General features: G+C 45.4%; 1 protein-coding gene across 8 annotated transcripts in view; it reads left to right on the forward strand.

The window, feature by feature from the left end:
- The window catches only part of LOC121586940 (histone deacetylase 9-B), a 154,972-nt gene that overhangs the window by 127,224 nt on the left and 13,915 nt on the right, over window positions 1–13,833 (forward strand). For 4 of the 8 annotated variants that reach the window (XM_045226472.1, XM_045226476.1, XM_045226478.1 and 1 more), the window contains 4 exons: window positions 1,535–1,770; window positions 2,522–2,681; window positions 3,753–3,885; window positions 5,661–5,782. In XM_045226472.1, the coding sequence (XP_045082407.1) occupies window positions 1,535–1,770; window positions 2,522–2,681; window positions 3,753–3,885; window positions 5,661–5,782 (651 nt within the window). Of the gene's footprint in view, window positions 1–1,534; window positions 1,771–2,521; window positions 2,682–3,752; window positions 3,886–5,660; window positions 5,783–13,833 lie in introns of those variants that run through there. The other 4 variants (XM_045226473.1, XM_045226474.1, XM_045226475.1 and 1 more) reach the window with 4 other exon arrangements.

Genomic DNA, 13,833 nt, shown 5'->3' on the forward strand with positions numbered 1-13,833 from the left:
GAGGAGGAAAGGTAGAGCATGGCGCTTGCAACGCCAGGGTTGTGGGTTCGATTCCCACGGGGGGCCAGTATGAGAAAAAAAAATGTATGCACTCACTAACTGTAAGTCGCTCTGGAAAAGAGCGTCTGCTAAATGACTAAAATGTAAAATGAGAGAGAGAGAGCGAGAGCGAGAGGCAGAGAGAGAAAGAGCCTGAAGGAGAGAGAGCACGAGAGAGAGAGCACGAGAGAGAGAGAGAGAGAGAGAGAGAGAGAGAGAGACATACAGAACAAGAACACACAAACAAACACAGAGAGTCCAAACTCACAAACCTTCCTCTTTTTTGGGGGGGGGGACCAGAGATGTGTTCTGGGTTATGATGCAGAGTGGAGGGAGTCAAGAGGGAGCACATCCCCTAAACGGATGGTTTATTTATTTATGGAGCCGTGAACAGACAGGATTTGTATGTAAATACTTTAAATAACTATTGGAACATGTCGTGCCAAGGGTCCATTGAGTCTCAGTGCTGCTGCCCCAAGTGGGTTCCCTGAAGACTTGAAAGCTTTGGGTCAGGATGTGATCTGCTGATTGTTTATAGAAACTGTAATATAATTGTGGCTTTCCGAGGATCACACGAGAAGAGGAGAGGCATGGAGGAGGAGAGGAGAGGAGGAGAGGCAGGGAGGAGGAGAGGAGAGGAGGAGAGGCAGGGAGGATGAGAGACAGAGAGACAGGGAGGAAGAGAGACAGAGAGGCAGGGAGGAGGAGAGAGAGATACAGGGAGGAGGAGAGACAGAGACAAGGAGAAGGAGAGACAGAGAGACAGGGAGGAGGAGAGACAGAGAGGCAGGGAGGAGGAGAGACAGAGAGACAGGGAGGAGGAGAGAGAGAGAGACAGGGAGGAGGAGAGAGAGAGACAGAGAGGCAGGGAGGAGGAGAGACAGAGGCAGGGAGGAGGAGAGAGAGAGACAGGGAGGAGGAGAGACAGAGAGGCAGGGAGGAGGAGAGAGAGATACAGGGAGGAAGAGAGACAGAGGCAGGGAGGAGGAGAGACAGAGAGACAGGGAGCAGGAGAGAGAGAGAGACAGGGAGGAGGAGAGAGAGAGACAGAGAGGCAGGGAGGAGGAGAGACAGAGGCAGGGAGGAGGAGAGAGAGAGACAGGGAGGAGGAGAGACAGAGAGGCAGGGAGGAGGAGAGACAGAGAGGCAGGGAGGAGGAGAGACAGAGGCAGGGAGGAGGAGAGACAGACAGGAGGTGGTGTTCTTCTTTGGTTCCTGTCTCTCTCTCTTTCTTCTTTTGGCGCTGTGCCCAAAAGCTGTCTTTCCCTTTCGAAAGCTTCTCCTCTTTCCTCTGCTGACACCATGCACTTTGCATAAGCACTCTTGTAATGCATAGTACAGTTTGTTCTCTGCAATGGGACTGTTAAGTAACGCAGAGTGGTAACTCACTAAGACTAATGTAGGCATGTTTATGAATATGACAACTATGAATATAATATAGGAAAAAAGTGTCCTCATAGTTCATATTCTCCCTCCATCCCTCTCCCTCTCCCAGTGGACATTAAGCCAGAGGTACCTTTAGACCCTGTGTCTCCGTTGGACCTGCGTACAGACCTGAGGATGCTGGGGTCTGGCTCGGACCCGGGCGTGTGGGAGCGTCAGCTTCAGCAGGAGCTGCTCCTCATCCAGAAACAGCAGCATGTCCAGAAGCAGCTTCTGATCAGCGAGTTCCAGAAGCAGCATGAGAACCTGACCCGCCAGCACCAGGCCCAGCTCCAGGAGCACCTCAAGGTCAGGACTACAACATTAACTATAGTATAGTAACAGTAGTATAGTATTAGTAGTATAGTATAGTAATATTAATAGTATGGTAACATTAGTATAGTACAGTAATAGTATAGTAACAGTAGTATAGTACAGTAATGGTAATAGTATAGTAACATTAGTATAGTATAGTCATAGTATAGTATAGTAATAGTAATAGTAATAGTAATAGTAATAGTAATAGTAATAGTATAGTATAGTAATAGCATAGTATAGTATAGTAATAATATATCAACAGTAGTGTACTATAGTAATAATATAGTATGGCACCAGGCCCAGCTCCAGGAGCACCTCAAGGTCAGGATCCCTCACAGTTAAACAGAACAATAGTATAGTAATAGTATAGTAACAGTAGTATAGTAATAGTAATATTATAGTATAGTAATAGTATAGTAACAGTAGTATAGTAATAGTATAGCATAGTAATAGTATGGTATAGTAATAGTATAGTAACATTAGTATAGTAATAGTATGGTATAGTAATAGTATAGTAACGGTAGTATAGTATAATAATAGTATAGTCTCACTCTCTCTCTCTCTGTCTCTCTCTCTCTCTCTCTCTCTCTGTCTCTCTCTCTTTCTCTGTCTCTCTCTCTCTCTCTGCTCTCTCTCTCTCTCTCTCTCTCTCTCTCTCTCTCTCTGTCTCTCTCTGTCTCTCTGTCTCTCTCGGTCTCTCTCTCTCTCTCTCTCTCTCTCTCTCTCTCTCTGTGTGTGTTAGCTGCAACAGGAGCTGCAGGCCATGAAGCAGCAACAGGAGCTGGTGGAGAAGGAGAGGAGGCAGCAGCAGCAGAGTCAGCAGGAGAAGGAGCAGGAGAGACATCGGAGGGAGCAGCATGTCCTCTGTCTCAGCCTCAGGGGCAAGGAGCGCACCAGAGAGAGTAAGAGCTCACCACCGAGTCCACTCACCACCGCTAACTCTCTGCCCAATCGCCGATAACTAACCTCCTCCCCAACTCAATTGATACTGCATATATAGGTAGATAGACGGCTCGTGAAAGAGATTAACCGATAACTAACTGCTAGTTTACCAACCACAACCGTGGAGGCAGCTAACTCACCTAGTGTCATTGTGGCTCTTTTATCATAATGGTAATGATTGTAACAGTGCAAGTATGTACACTGAGATGAACAACCAATGGGGAAACAAGCATTCTAATTTATGTAGTGACTAGTGATGACTACTGAAACACTAGCCAAGGCTGTAGTGAATAGTGGTGACTAATGAAACACTAGCCAAGGCTGTAGTGAATAGTGGTGACTAATGAAACACTAGCCAAGGCTGTAGTGAATAGTGGTGACTAATGAAACACTAGCCAAGGCTGTAGTGAATAGTGGTGACTAATGAAACACTAGCCAAGGCTGTAGTGAATAGTGGTGACTACTGAAACACTAGCCAAGGCTGTAGTGAATAGTGGTGACTACTGAAACACTAGCCACAGCTGTAGTGAATAGTGATGACTAATGAAACCCTAGCCAAGGCTGTAGCTTGGACTTTATTGTTGCATGTTCTTCCCCCACTAGAGGGAGATGTTCCTACATTAGATGTGGATCTACTCAGAAAGATTAATTCTAAGAGAAATAAAATACCTGATAGTTGGTGTGCTAGGTTTATGGATAGTGTTAAACCAGACAATGTGAGACTCATATTTCAAAGCAATACAATGTGTGTATGTGATGAAAACATACTATAGAAATACTAAACTCAGTGTCAAACATTTCAATGGAACAATATGTGTGGATTTGATGAAAACACTATTGTAATACAGTGCTGTATAGATATACATTTGGTAGACAGTCACTGCATCCCCAATGGCACCCTATTATATTAATGTTTTGACAGAGGTAGTGCACTAGGAAGGGAATAGGGTGCCATTTGGGACACAGTGGCTCTGAGTCTGTACCCCCTGAGCCCCAGGGTGACCCCAATCCCTGTCTCTCTCTGACTGCTGGTCTCACAGGTGCTGTGGCCAGTAATGAGGTGAAGCAGAAACTCCAAGAGTTTCTGTTGAGTAAATCAAACAAGGACCTGTCCACTGCCGGAGCCACACACGCTCTCATCCACCACCCCAAGCTCTGGTACACGTAAGTACTCACTGTTGTGATTCTGTCTAGTAACTTCTTCCACTACCATAAAAATACTTTTGGGTTTCTGAAGCAAGCACACCATTTTTCTTCAGGAAAATGTACTTTTGTAATTCAAAACAATGTTTATATATTTATATTCAAGCGTACAGTGGGGAAAAAAAGTATTTAGTCAGCCACCAATTGTGCAAGTTCTCCCACTTAAAAAGATGAGAGAGGCCTGTAATTGTCATCATAGGTACACATCAACTATGACAGACAAATTGAGATTTTTTTTCTCCAGAAAATCACATTGTAGGATTTTTAATGAATTTATTTGCAAATTATGGTGGAAAATAAGTATTTGGTCACCTACAAACAAGCAAGATTTCTGGCTCTCACAGACCTGTAACTTCTTCTTTAAGAGGCTCCTCTGTCCTCCACTCGTTACCTGTATTAATGGCACCTGTTTGAACTTGTTATCAGTATAAAAGACACCTGTCCACAACCTCAAACAGTCACACTCCAAACTCCACTATGGCCAAGACCAAAGAGCTGTCAAAGGACACCAGAAACAAAATTGTAGACCTGCACCAGGCTGGGGCTCCACGCAAGATCTCACCCCGTGGGGTCAAAATGATCACAAGAACGGTGAGCAAAAATCCCAGAACCACACGGGGGGACCTAGTGAATGACCTGCAGAGAGCTGGGACCAAAGTAACAAAGCCTACCATCAGTAACACACTACGCCACCAGGGACTCAAATCCTGCAGTGCCAGACGTGTCCCCCTGCTTAAGCCAGTACATGTCCAGGCCCGTCTGAAGTTTGCTAGAGTGCATTTGGATGATCCAGAAGAGAATTGGGAGAATGTCATATGGTCAGATGAAACCAAAATAGAACTTTTTTGGTAAAAACTCAACTCGTCGTGTTTGGAGGACAAAGAATGCTGAGTTGCATCCAAAGAACACCATACCTACTGTGAAGCATGGGGGTGGAAACATCATGCTTTGGGGCTGTTTTTCTGCAAAGGGACCAGGACGACTGATCCGTGTAAAGGAAAGAATGAATGGGGCCATGTATCGTGAGATTTTGAGTGAAAACCTCCTTCCATCAGCAAGGGCATTGAAGATGAAACGTGGCTGGGTCTTTCAGCATGACAATGATCCCAAACACACCGCCCGGGCAATGAAGGAGTGGCTTCGTAAGAAGCATTTCAAAGGTCCTGGAGTGGCCTAGCCAGTCTCCAGATCTCAACCCCATAGAAAATCTTTGGAGGGAGTTGAAAGTCCGTGTTGCCCAGCGACAGCCCCAAAACATCACTGCTCTAGAGGAGATCTGCATGGAGGAATGGGCCAAAATACCAGCAACAGTGTGTGAAAACCTTGTGAAGACTTACAGAAAACGTTTGACCTGTGTCATTGCCAACAAAGGATATATAACAAAGTATTGAGAAACTTTTGTTATTGACCAAATACTTATTTTCCACCATAATTTGCAAATAAATTCATTAGAAATCCTACAATGTGATTTTCTGGAGAAAAAAAATCTCATTTTGTCTGTCATAGTTGACGTGTACCTATGATGAAAATTACAGGCGTCTCTCATCTTTTTAAGTGGGAGAACTTGCACAATTGGTGGCTGACTAAATACTTTTTTTCCCCACTGTATGTCACTGTTCGCACACAAACCAAGATTTTCGATAAAAATAATATTTTTTCCCTCTCAAATAATTGAGTAGATACTTCCTGGTCGTGCTGGATGTGACATGTTGTGGCGCTGTGTGCTCTGTGTCCAGGTCCTCCCACCACACATCTCTGGACCAGAGTTCTTCTCCCCTGGGAGGCATGTCTCCTGTCTGCCACTACACACACCCCTCCCCTCAGGACGGCAAGGATGACTTCCCCCTGAGGAAAACTGGTACGGCCACACACACACACACACACACACACACACACACAGATAAAATGTTACTTGTCACAGGCGCGGAATACAACAAGTGTAGATCTTACAGTGAAATGCTTACTTACAAGCCCTTCCCAACGATGCCAAGTTAAAATAAGAAAATAAAAACACAACAGCAATAAAACACACCAGAATTAAACTATATACAGGGAGTAGCAGCACCATAGCAATGTGCTGGGGTACGAAGTAGTTGAGGAAGGTACATAGGCGGGGGTAAAGTCACTAGGCATCAGGTTGAAATCGAGGTTAGTAACCGACGATCTGATGTCCAAAAGTGCTTGGCGGTAATAGGTGATAATAGTACGAACTTTCTGTACCAAAACAAAGGAAAGATAAACACAAAAAAGGTCTGGACGGAACTCGTAAGACGGCGACCATGTCGTGTACAAACACACACACTCAACCACACACACCAGCATAAATGTACCACGCTCAACCACAATCAAACTATTTCTAACACTTAGCTCCAAATGTACTGCAGGACATTCCGAAGTCGGTTATATCCTTCTATTGTCCTAAGTGTCTACGTTAACATATATGTGGATAAATCCTTTAACAGACATCTTGTCCTCAACCAGTATGTGTCTGTCTGCAGGCTGTTACAATTACCTTCCATGAATGGGTTATTAATACAATGAATGTGCTGTGACCTCTGTCATCCCAGGGTTACCTCTGTGTATCCACACAGCATTTCCTGACCATACTGATGACCTGCTAATGACATCAGTTAGGCCTATTATGACCTTTGAACCCCCACCCCGCCCCCAAGGCCCCTCTCACCCCTCGTACCCCTTCAGGGGACCCCTTACTCAAATAATGGGGAGAGGTTACGAGGTAAGCCAGAGCAGTAATAGCTATCAGAATCCTTACCTCCCATTTGACCTCTCCTAACACAGAGCAAAACGTATGCATCACCAACAGAGCACTAACACACACTGTTGGAATGATAATACAAAATATTGTTGATGATGTTATAAATTGTGTGTTCCTTTCCTCACAAAGACATATGCTACAATACTGTTCCCTGAGAACTAACTCCAATCTTTATTTATTGTGTTATTAACGGTAATACACAGACAAAGGCCTAGGCCTCACTGTTAGGGCTTCTCAGTTGAACAGTTAATGGAAGACTTAAAACACCTTTAATTTCTCTAGAGTTATGAGCTCCACTAACTCTTTTGAAAACACACAACTTGTCAGCAAAAGGCAGCTCAGGTTTGTTGGTTTAAAGCTGAGGATCTCTCTAGGGAGCTCTGTATAAATAAGAATTATACCTCCCTCTTCGTTTCGCTGCACCACAAGTGCTTGCCAAACCTAAAACTGTTCATAATTTTGCCGTGAGGTCACGGAAATGACATTACATTCTTTCCCTTTTGTGTCTCGTCGAATTACGACGGTAAACAATTATACCTGTTTAATGACTTTACCGCCTGAGCTGGCATGTTGTGTATAAACACAATTTAGAGATCAGGCTAGGATAATTATATTGTCTGTTTTTTGGTACTTTGTAATATACATTTAAGCTAATTTGTAGTCATTGTGGAGACTGGTTAAAATAAGAAGGAAATACCTCCTCTGTCTCTGTTTCTCTCTGGTAACATACCTGTAAACCTAGGAGGTTAGGGGTGGCTTGCAAGTCCACATAACCAGTTGCCAAAGTATAATAATGTGCCTCGTCCAAATAAGAGGGTTCCCAGAAATTATCTTGAATTTGGAGTATGGTGTATTACCATCAATGCTTTAGCCTAGGTTTACCTTTGACACAAGCTGCAAAGAAACAGCACATTTATGAACACAAAAAAAACTCTCCCTGCCCTACATTTTTGCAGCACTAAATTATAAAAATCCTTATGATCTTCCTTTTGGATTATCAATCATCTCTGTCTCTCTGAGTAATTCTTATGCATTGATAAAAGCCCCTTACAAAAACATATCCTGCCCTTTGGATTCTAGAATCTATATGTGGTCATTTCCTGTGTGAGGCCCCTTCCAGCCCCCCCCCCCCATTTTCTGTCCGTCTTCATTAAAGTCCTCTGAGAGGTTGGCACGCAAGGGGGGGACACAAGGGTTGTGTTGTTGCTGGACACGTTGTCCGTCATGGACAGCTGACAGTGTGACAGGCAGGTGTCACTGAGTTAAGAGGACTGTAGCCGGGCAGAAGGAACTAAGACACCACTGTTTGTTTAAGCAAAGATAGCCTTCTGAAAACAAAGTGGAGAACACTTTACAGGTCTGGGTTACGTCCCAAATGGCACCCTATTCCCTATATAGTGTACTACATTTGACCATATAGGAAATAGGGTGCCATTTGAGACGCAGTCTGGGGGTTTGACTACCTGTTTTTTAGCTTGGCTGGCCGTAGGGTCTAACACCTTCTTTTTGGGGTGGAATGGCAGTTGTGGTGAAACTGGAAACTTTGTGCACTTTTATGATTTTCTTTGAAACTAGCCACTTAGCCAATGCTCCTATGCCACACCTGCCCTGCTTCTCTGTTGGATAAGTCAAGAGCTACTGTTCACAACAAAGATTAAATAAATAATAGTTGCTTTTTTCTTTCCGATGTTTTTTGCTTCAACAGCCACATGCCTTATGCATGCCCTTGAAAGTCACAGAACCTTTGTCTCGGTTTGGACGATGCCGTTCGGAAGCCTATTTGAAAAGGATCAAACACACTTCATTTGACAGGCTATGAAATATGAATTGTTGTTGTTGTTGATGCATTTATATTGCACTGGGAGATAGGGAGCCCAGGTGCTCTTGTGTTATTCCATCTACTGTACCGGTACTACTTTGATCCTGAACTTTCAGAAACTGTTTGGTCACTTTACTAGCGTGCAGAAAATAGATGTTATTTTTCGACAGAAGAAGTGGACTGACTACTAGACATGGTGGTTGTTTCAGTCTATAGACGTCAGTTCAACGTTTATTCCACGTTGGTTCAGCCGGTGTGTGCCCAGTCCTTATCTCTTCTTCATGGCGTTCCACCAACATACTTATTAAGGTCAAGGCTATTTAAGCACTAAACCAATAAGCATTACAAATGTTTCCTCTCCTCTGGAATCAGTCCATGTTAGGCTTCTCTAATCACAAAAGGCCTAGCGGATTCATCATGCTTTGATCACAAGACCGTCCCTTGAATACGTCCTTGACTCCCCCCCCAAAAAAGCATTTTATTCCACAGAGGAATAGAATTCCACGTGATAAACTTGTTTACTTGACCATATATCCTCTTTGTGCCATGTCCAATGTCTCAGAATAGACGGGGCTCAGGGCACGTGATGCCCCGGGCCATGGTAAGAACAGCCTGGCTTAGTGGAAAAGAGAGGTGCAACACCCTCGTCTCCAGTCTTGACCCACTTACCAAATGTGTGCAGCAGGTGCAGTGGAAGGAGGATTTCACATTGCTTTCTGAAACCAGGGGGATATTTTAACCCTGGATGCCTGGAGGAAAAGTAATCCTCTCCTTGTACCTCCCAGTGGTGAGAAAATGATCCGCGCTAATTTCAATAGTAATAGAATCAAAACGGATGAACAAATTTAGATTTGTCTAGACTATAAGTACCGTAGAATGTCTTATGAACAGGGGAAGAATCTGGTTCTTTATCAATACAGATGTAGAAGGTTTCATAACTCCATATCTCTGAAAACTACAAGATATCTTTGAGTAGAGACAATCCTGGACTTGTAGATGTAATACCCTTTTCACACTTCTGACCCAAGCTGAGCCGAGCTGTATTTCTGACCCAAGCTGAGCTGAGCTGTATATCTGAGCCAGCTGAGCTGAGCTGTATATCTGACGCAGCTGAGCTGAGCTGTATATCTGAGCCAGCTGAGCCGAGCTGTATATCTGACCCAAGCTGAGCCGAGCTGTATATCTGAGCCAGCTGAGCCGAGCTTTATTTCTGACCCAAGCTGAGCCGAGCTGTATATCTGAGCCAGCTGAGCCGAGCTGTATATCTGAGCCAGCTGAGCCGACCTGTATATCTGAGCCAGCTGAGCCGAGCTGTATATCTGAGCCAAGCTGAGCCGAGCTGTATATCTGAGCCAGCTGAGCCGAGCTGTATATCTGAGCCAGCTGAGCCGAGCTGTATATCTGAGCCAAGCTGAGCCGAGCTGTATATCTGACGCAGCTGAGCCGAGCTGTATATCTGAGCCAAGCTGAGCCGAGCTGTATATCTGACGCAGCTGAGCCAGTACAGAACGCTTCAGGTTTGTACGATAGTATGAAAAGGGTATAAAAGTAAGGCCTTTTAGCCAACAGCACACAGTGCCCCAACATATAGTCTTTCTGTAAGGCTCAGTCCCAAATGGCACCCTATTCCCTACATAGTGCACTACGGGCCCTCTGGGGCTGGTCAAAAGTAGTGCAGTATGTTGAGAATAGAGTGCCAGTCTAAGAGTCCCCCTAGGCAGCCACCTGGCCTTGTCTTGGTCCGGCAGCCTAGTGGAGACAGGTATCACACTGACAGCAGGGTTAACATTGAGATGGAGTGGAGACAGGCATCACACTGACAGCAGGGTTAACATTGAGATGGAGTGGAGACAGGCATCACACTGACAGCAGGGTTAACATTGAGATGGAGTGGAGACAGCATAACACATTCAGCCTCCACCAACCTCCAACCCTGCAGATAGGACTTTCTAATGTATCAAATCAAATCAAAATCAAATCAAATTTTATTGGCCACATGCGCCGAATACAACAGGTGCAGACATTACAGTGAAATGCTTACTTACAGCCGTTAACCAACAGTGCATTTATTTTTAATAAAAAAGTAAAATAAAACAACAACAAAAAAGTGTTGAGAAAAAAAGAGCAGAAGTAAAATAAAATAACAGTAGGGAGGCTATATATACAGGGGGGTACGGTGCAGAGTCAATGTGCGGGGGCACCGGCTAGTTGAGGTAGTTGAAGTAATATGTACATGTGGGTAGAGTTAAAGTGACTATGCATAAATAATTAACAGAGTAGCAGCAGCGTAAAAAGATGGGGTGGGGGGGCAGTGCAAATAGTCTGGGTAGCCATGATTAGCTGTTCAGGAGTCTTATGGCTTGGGGGTAGAAGCTGTTGAGAAGTCTTTTGGACCTAGACTTGGCACTCCGGTACCGCTTGCCGTGCGGTAGCAGAGATAACAGTCTATGACTAGGGTGGCTGGAGTCTTTGACAATTTTGAGGGCCTTCCTCTGACACCGCCTGGTATAGAGGTCCTGGATGGCAGGAAGCTTGGCCCCAGTGATGTACTGGGCCGTACGCACTACCCTCTGTAGTGCCTTGTGGTCGGAGGCCAAGCAGTTGCCATACCAGGCGGTGATGCAACCAGTCAGGATGCTCTCGATGGTGCAGCTGTAGAATTTTTTTAGGATCTGAGGACCCATGCCGAATCTCCTGAGGGGGAATAGGCTTTGTCGTGCCCTCTTCACGACTGTCTTGGTGTGTATGGACCATGATAGTTCATTGGTGATGTGGACACCAAGGAACTTGAAGCTCTCAACCTGTTCCACTACAGCCCCGTCGATGAGAATGGGGGCGTGCTCAGTCCTCTTTTTTATTCCTGTAGTCCACAATCATCTCCTTTGTCTTGGTCACGTTGAGGGAGAGGTTGTTATCCTGGCACCACACGGCCAGGTCTCTGACCTCATCCCTATAGGCTGTCTCATCGTTGTCGGTGATCAGGCCTACCACTGTTGTGTCGTCGGCAAACTTAATGATGGTGTTGGAGTCATGCCTGGCCATGCATTCATGGGTGAACAGGGAGTACAGGAGGGGACTGAGCACGCACCCCTGAGGGGCCCCCGTGTTGAGGATCAGTGTGGCAGATGTGTTGTTACCTACCCTTACCACCTGGGGGCGGCCCGTCAGGAAGTCCAGGATCCAGTTGCAGAGGGAGGTGTTTAGTCCCAGGATCCTTAGCTTAGTGATGAGCTTTGAGGGCACTATGGTGTTGAATGCTGAGCTGTAGTCAATGAATAGCATTCTCACGTAGGTGTTCCTCTTGTCCAGGTGGGAAAGGGCAGTGTGGAGTGCAATAGAGATTGCTTCATATGTGGATCTGTTGGAGCTGTATGCAAATTGGAGTGGGTCTAGGGTTTCTGGGATAATGGTGTTGATGTGAGCCATGACCAGCCTTTCAAAGCACTTCATGGCTACAGATGTCAGTGCTACGGGTCGGTAGTCATTTAGGCAGGTTATCTTAGTGTCCTTGGGCACGGGGACTATGGTGGTCTGCTTGAAACATGTTGGTTTTACAGACTCAGTCAGGGACATGTTGAAAATGTCAGTGAAGACACTTGCCAGTTGGTCAGCACATGCTCGGAGTACACGTCCTGGTAATCCGTCTGGCCCTGCGGCCTTGTGAATGTTGACCTGCTTAAAAGTCTTACTCACATCGGCTACGGAGAGCGTGATCACATAGTCATCTGGAACAGCTGGTGCTCTCATGCATGCTCCAGTGTTGCTTGCCTCGAAGCGAGCATAGAAGGGGTTTAGCTCGTCTGGTGGGCTTGTGTCACTGGGAAGCTCGCGGCTGTGCTTCCCTTTGTAGTCTGTAATAGTTTTCAAGCCCTGCCACATCCGACGAGCGTCAGAGCTGGTGTAGTACGATTCAATCTTAGTCCTGTATTGACTCTTTGCCTGTTTGATGGTTCGTCGGAGGGCATAGCGGGATTTCTTATAAGCGTCCGGGTTAGAGTCCCGCTCCTTGAAAGCGGCAGCTCTACCCTTTAGCTCAGTGCGGATGTTTCCTGTAATCCATGGCTTCTGGTTGGGGAATGTACGTACGGTCACTGTGGGGACGACATCATCGATGCACTTATTGATGAAGCCAGTGACTGATGTGGTGTACTCCTCAATGCTATCTGAAGAATCCCGGAACATGTTCCAGTCTGTGCTAGCAAAACAGTCCTGTAGCTTAGCATCTGCGTCATCTGACCACTTTTTATTAACCGAGTCACTGGTGCTTCCTGCGTTAGTTTTTGCTTATAAGCAGGAATCAGGAGGATAGAGTTATGGTCAGATTTGCCAAATGGAGGGCGAGGGAGAGCTTTGTATGTGTCTCTGTGTGTGGAGTAAAGGTGGTCTAGAGTTTTTTTTCCCTCTGGTTGCACATTTAACATGCTGGTAGAAATTAGGTAGAACGGATTTTAGTTTCCCTGCATTAAAGTCCCCGGCCACTAGGAGCGCTGCCTCTGAATGAGCGTTTTCCTGTTGACTTATGGCCTTATACAGCTCATTCAGTGCAATCTTAATGCCAGCATTGGTTTGTGGTGGTAAATAGACAGCTATGAAAAATATAGATGAAAACTATCTTGGTAAATAGTGTGGTCTACAGCTTATCATAAGATACTCTACCTCAGGCGAGCAAAACCTAGAGACTTCCTTAGCATTTGATTTTGTGCACCAGCTGTTGTTTACAAATACACACAGACCGCCACCCCTTGTCTTACCGGAGTCAGCCGTTCTATGCTGCCGATGTAGCGTATAGCCCGCTAGCTGTATGTTATCCATGTCGTCGTTCAGCCACGACTCGGTGAAACATAAGATATTACAGTTTTTAATGTCCCGTTGGTAGGATAACCGTAATCTTAGGTCATCCAATTTATTTTCCAATGATTGAAGATTGGCTAATAGGTTTGATGAGAGTGGCAGTTTACTCGCTCGCCGTCGGATCCTAACCTGGTTGATGTATGGGCATGTTAAACACATCATGGCTCATTCATGTTGCTGCCTGTTTTAGTTGGGTAATGTGTTGGCACTTTGCCAGTTAACCAATGAAGTGGCCCAGGTCTTTGTATCAACGGGAGAGCTTTGTTAGTTAGAGATGGCTGCTGCCAGCTTCCGCTCCTGTTGCGTCGTAGGCAGGTAGCATTAGCACTGGTTTTCCACAGAGACAAATGGAATGCGTCCTAAATGGTACCCTTTTCCTTAAATACACTAGTGCACAAATTTTGACCTGGTCAAAAGTAGTGCACTATATAGGGAATAGGGTACCATTTGGGACACAAACACG

Source organism: Coregonus clupeaformis, chromosome 17 (assembly GCF_020615455.1).
Source record: "Coregonus clupeaformis isolate EN_2021a chromosome 17, ASM2061545v1, whole genome shotgun sequence".
Taxonomy (NCBI): Eukaryota; Metazoa; Chordata; class Actinopteri; order Salmoniformes; family Salmonidae; genus Coregonus; species Coregonus clupeaformis.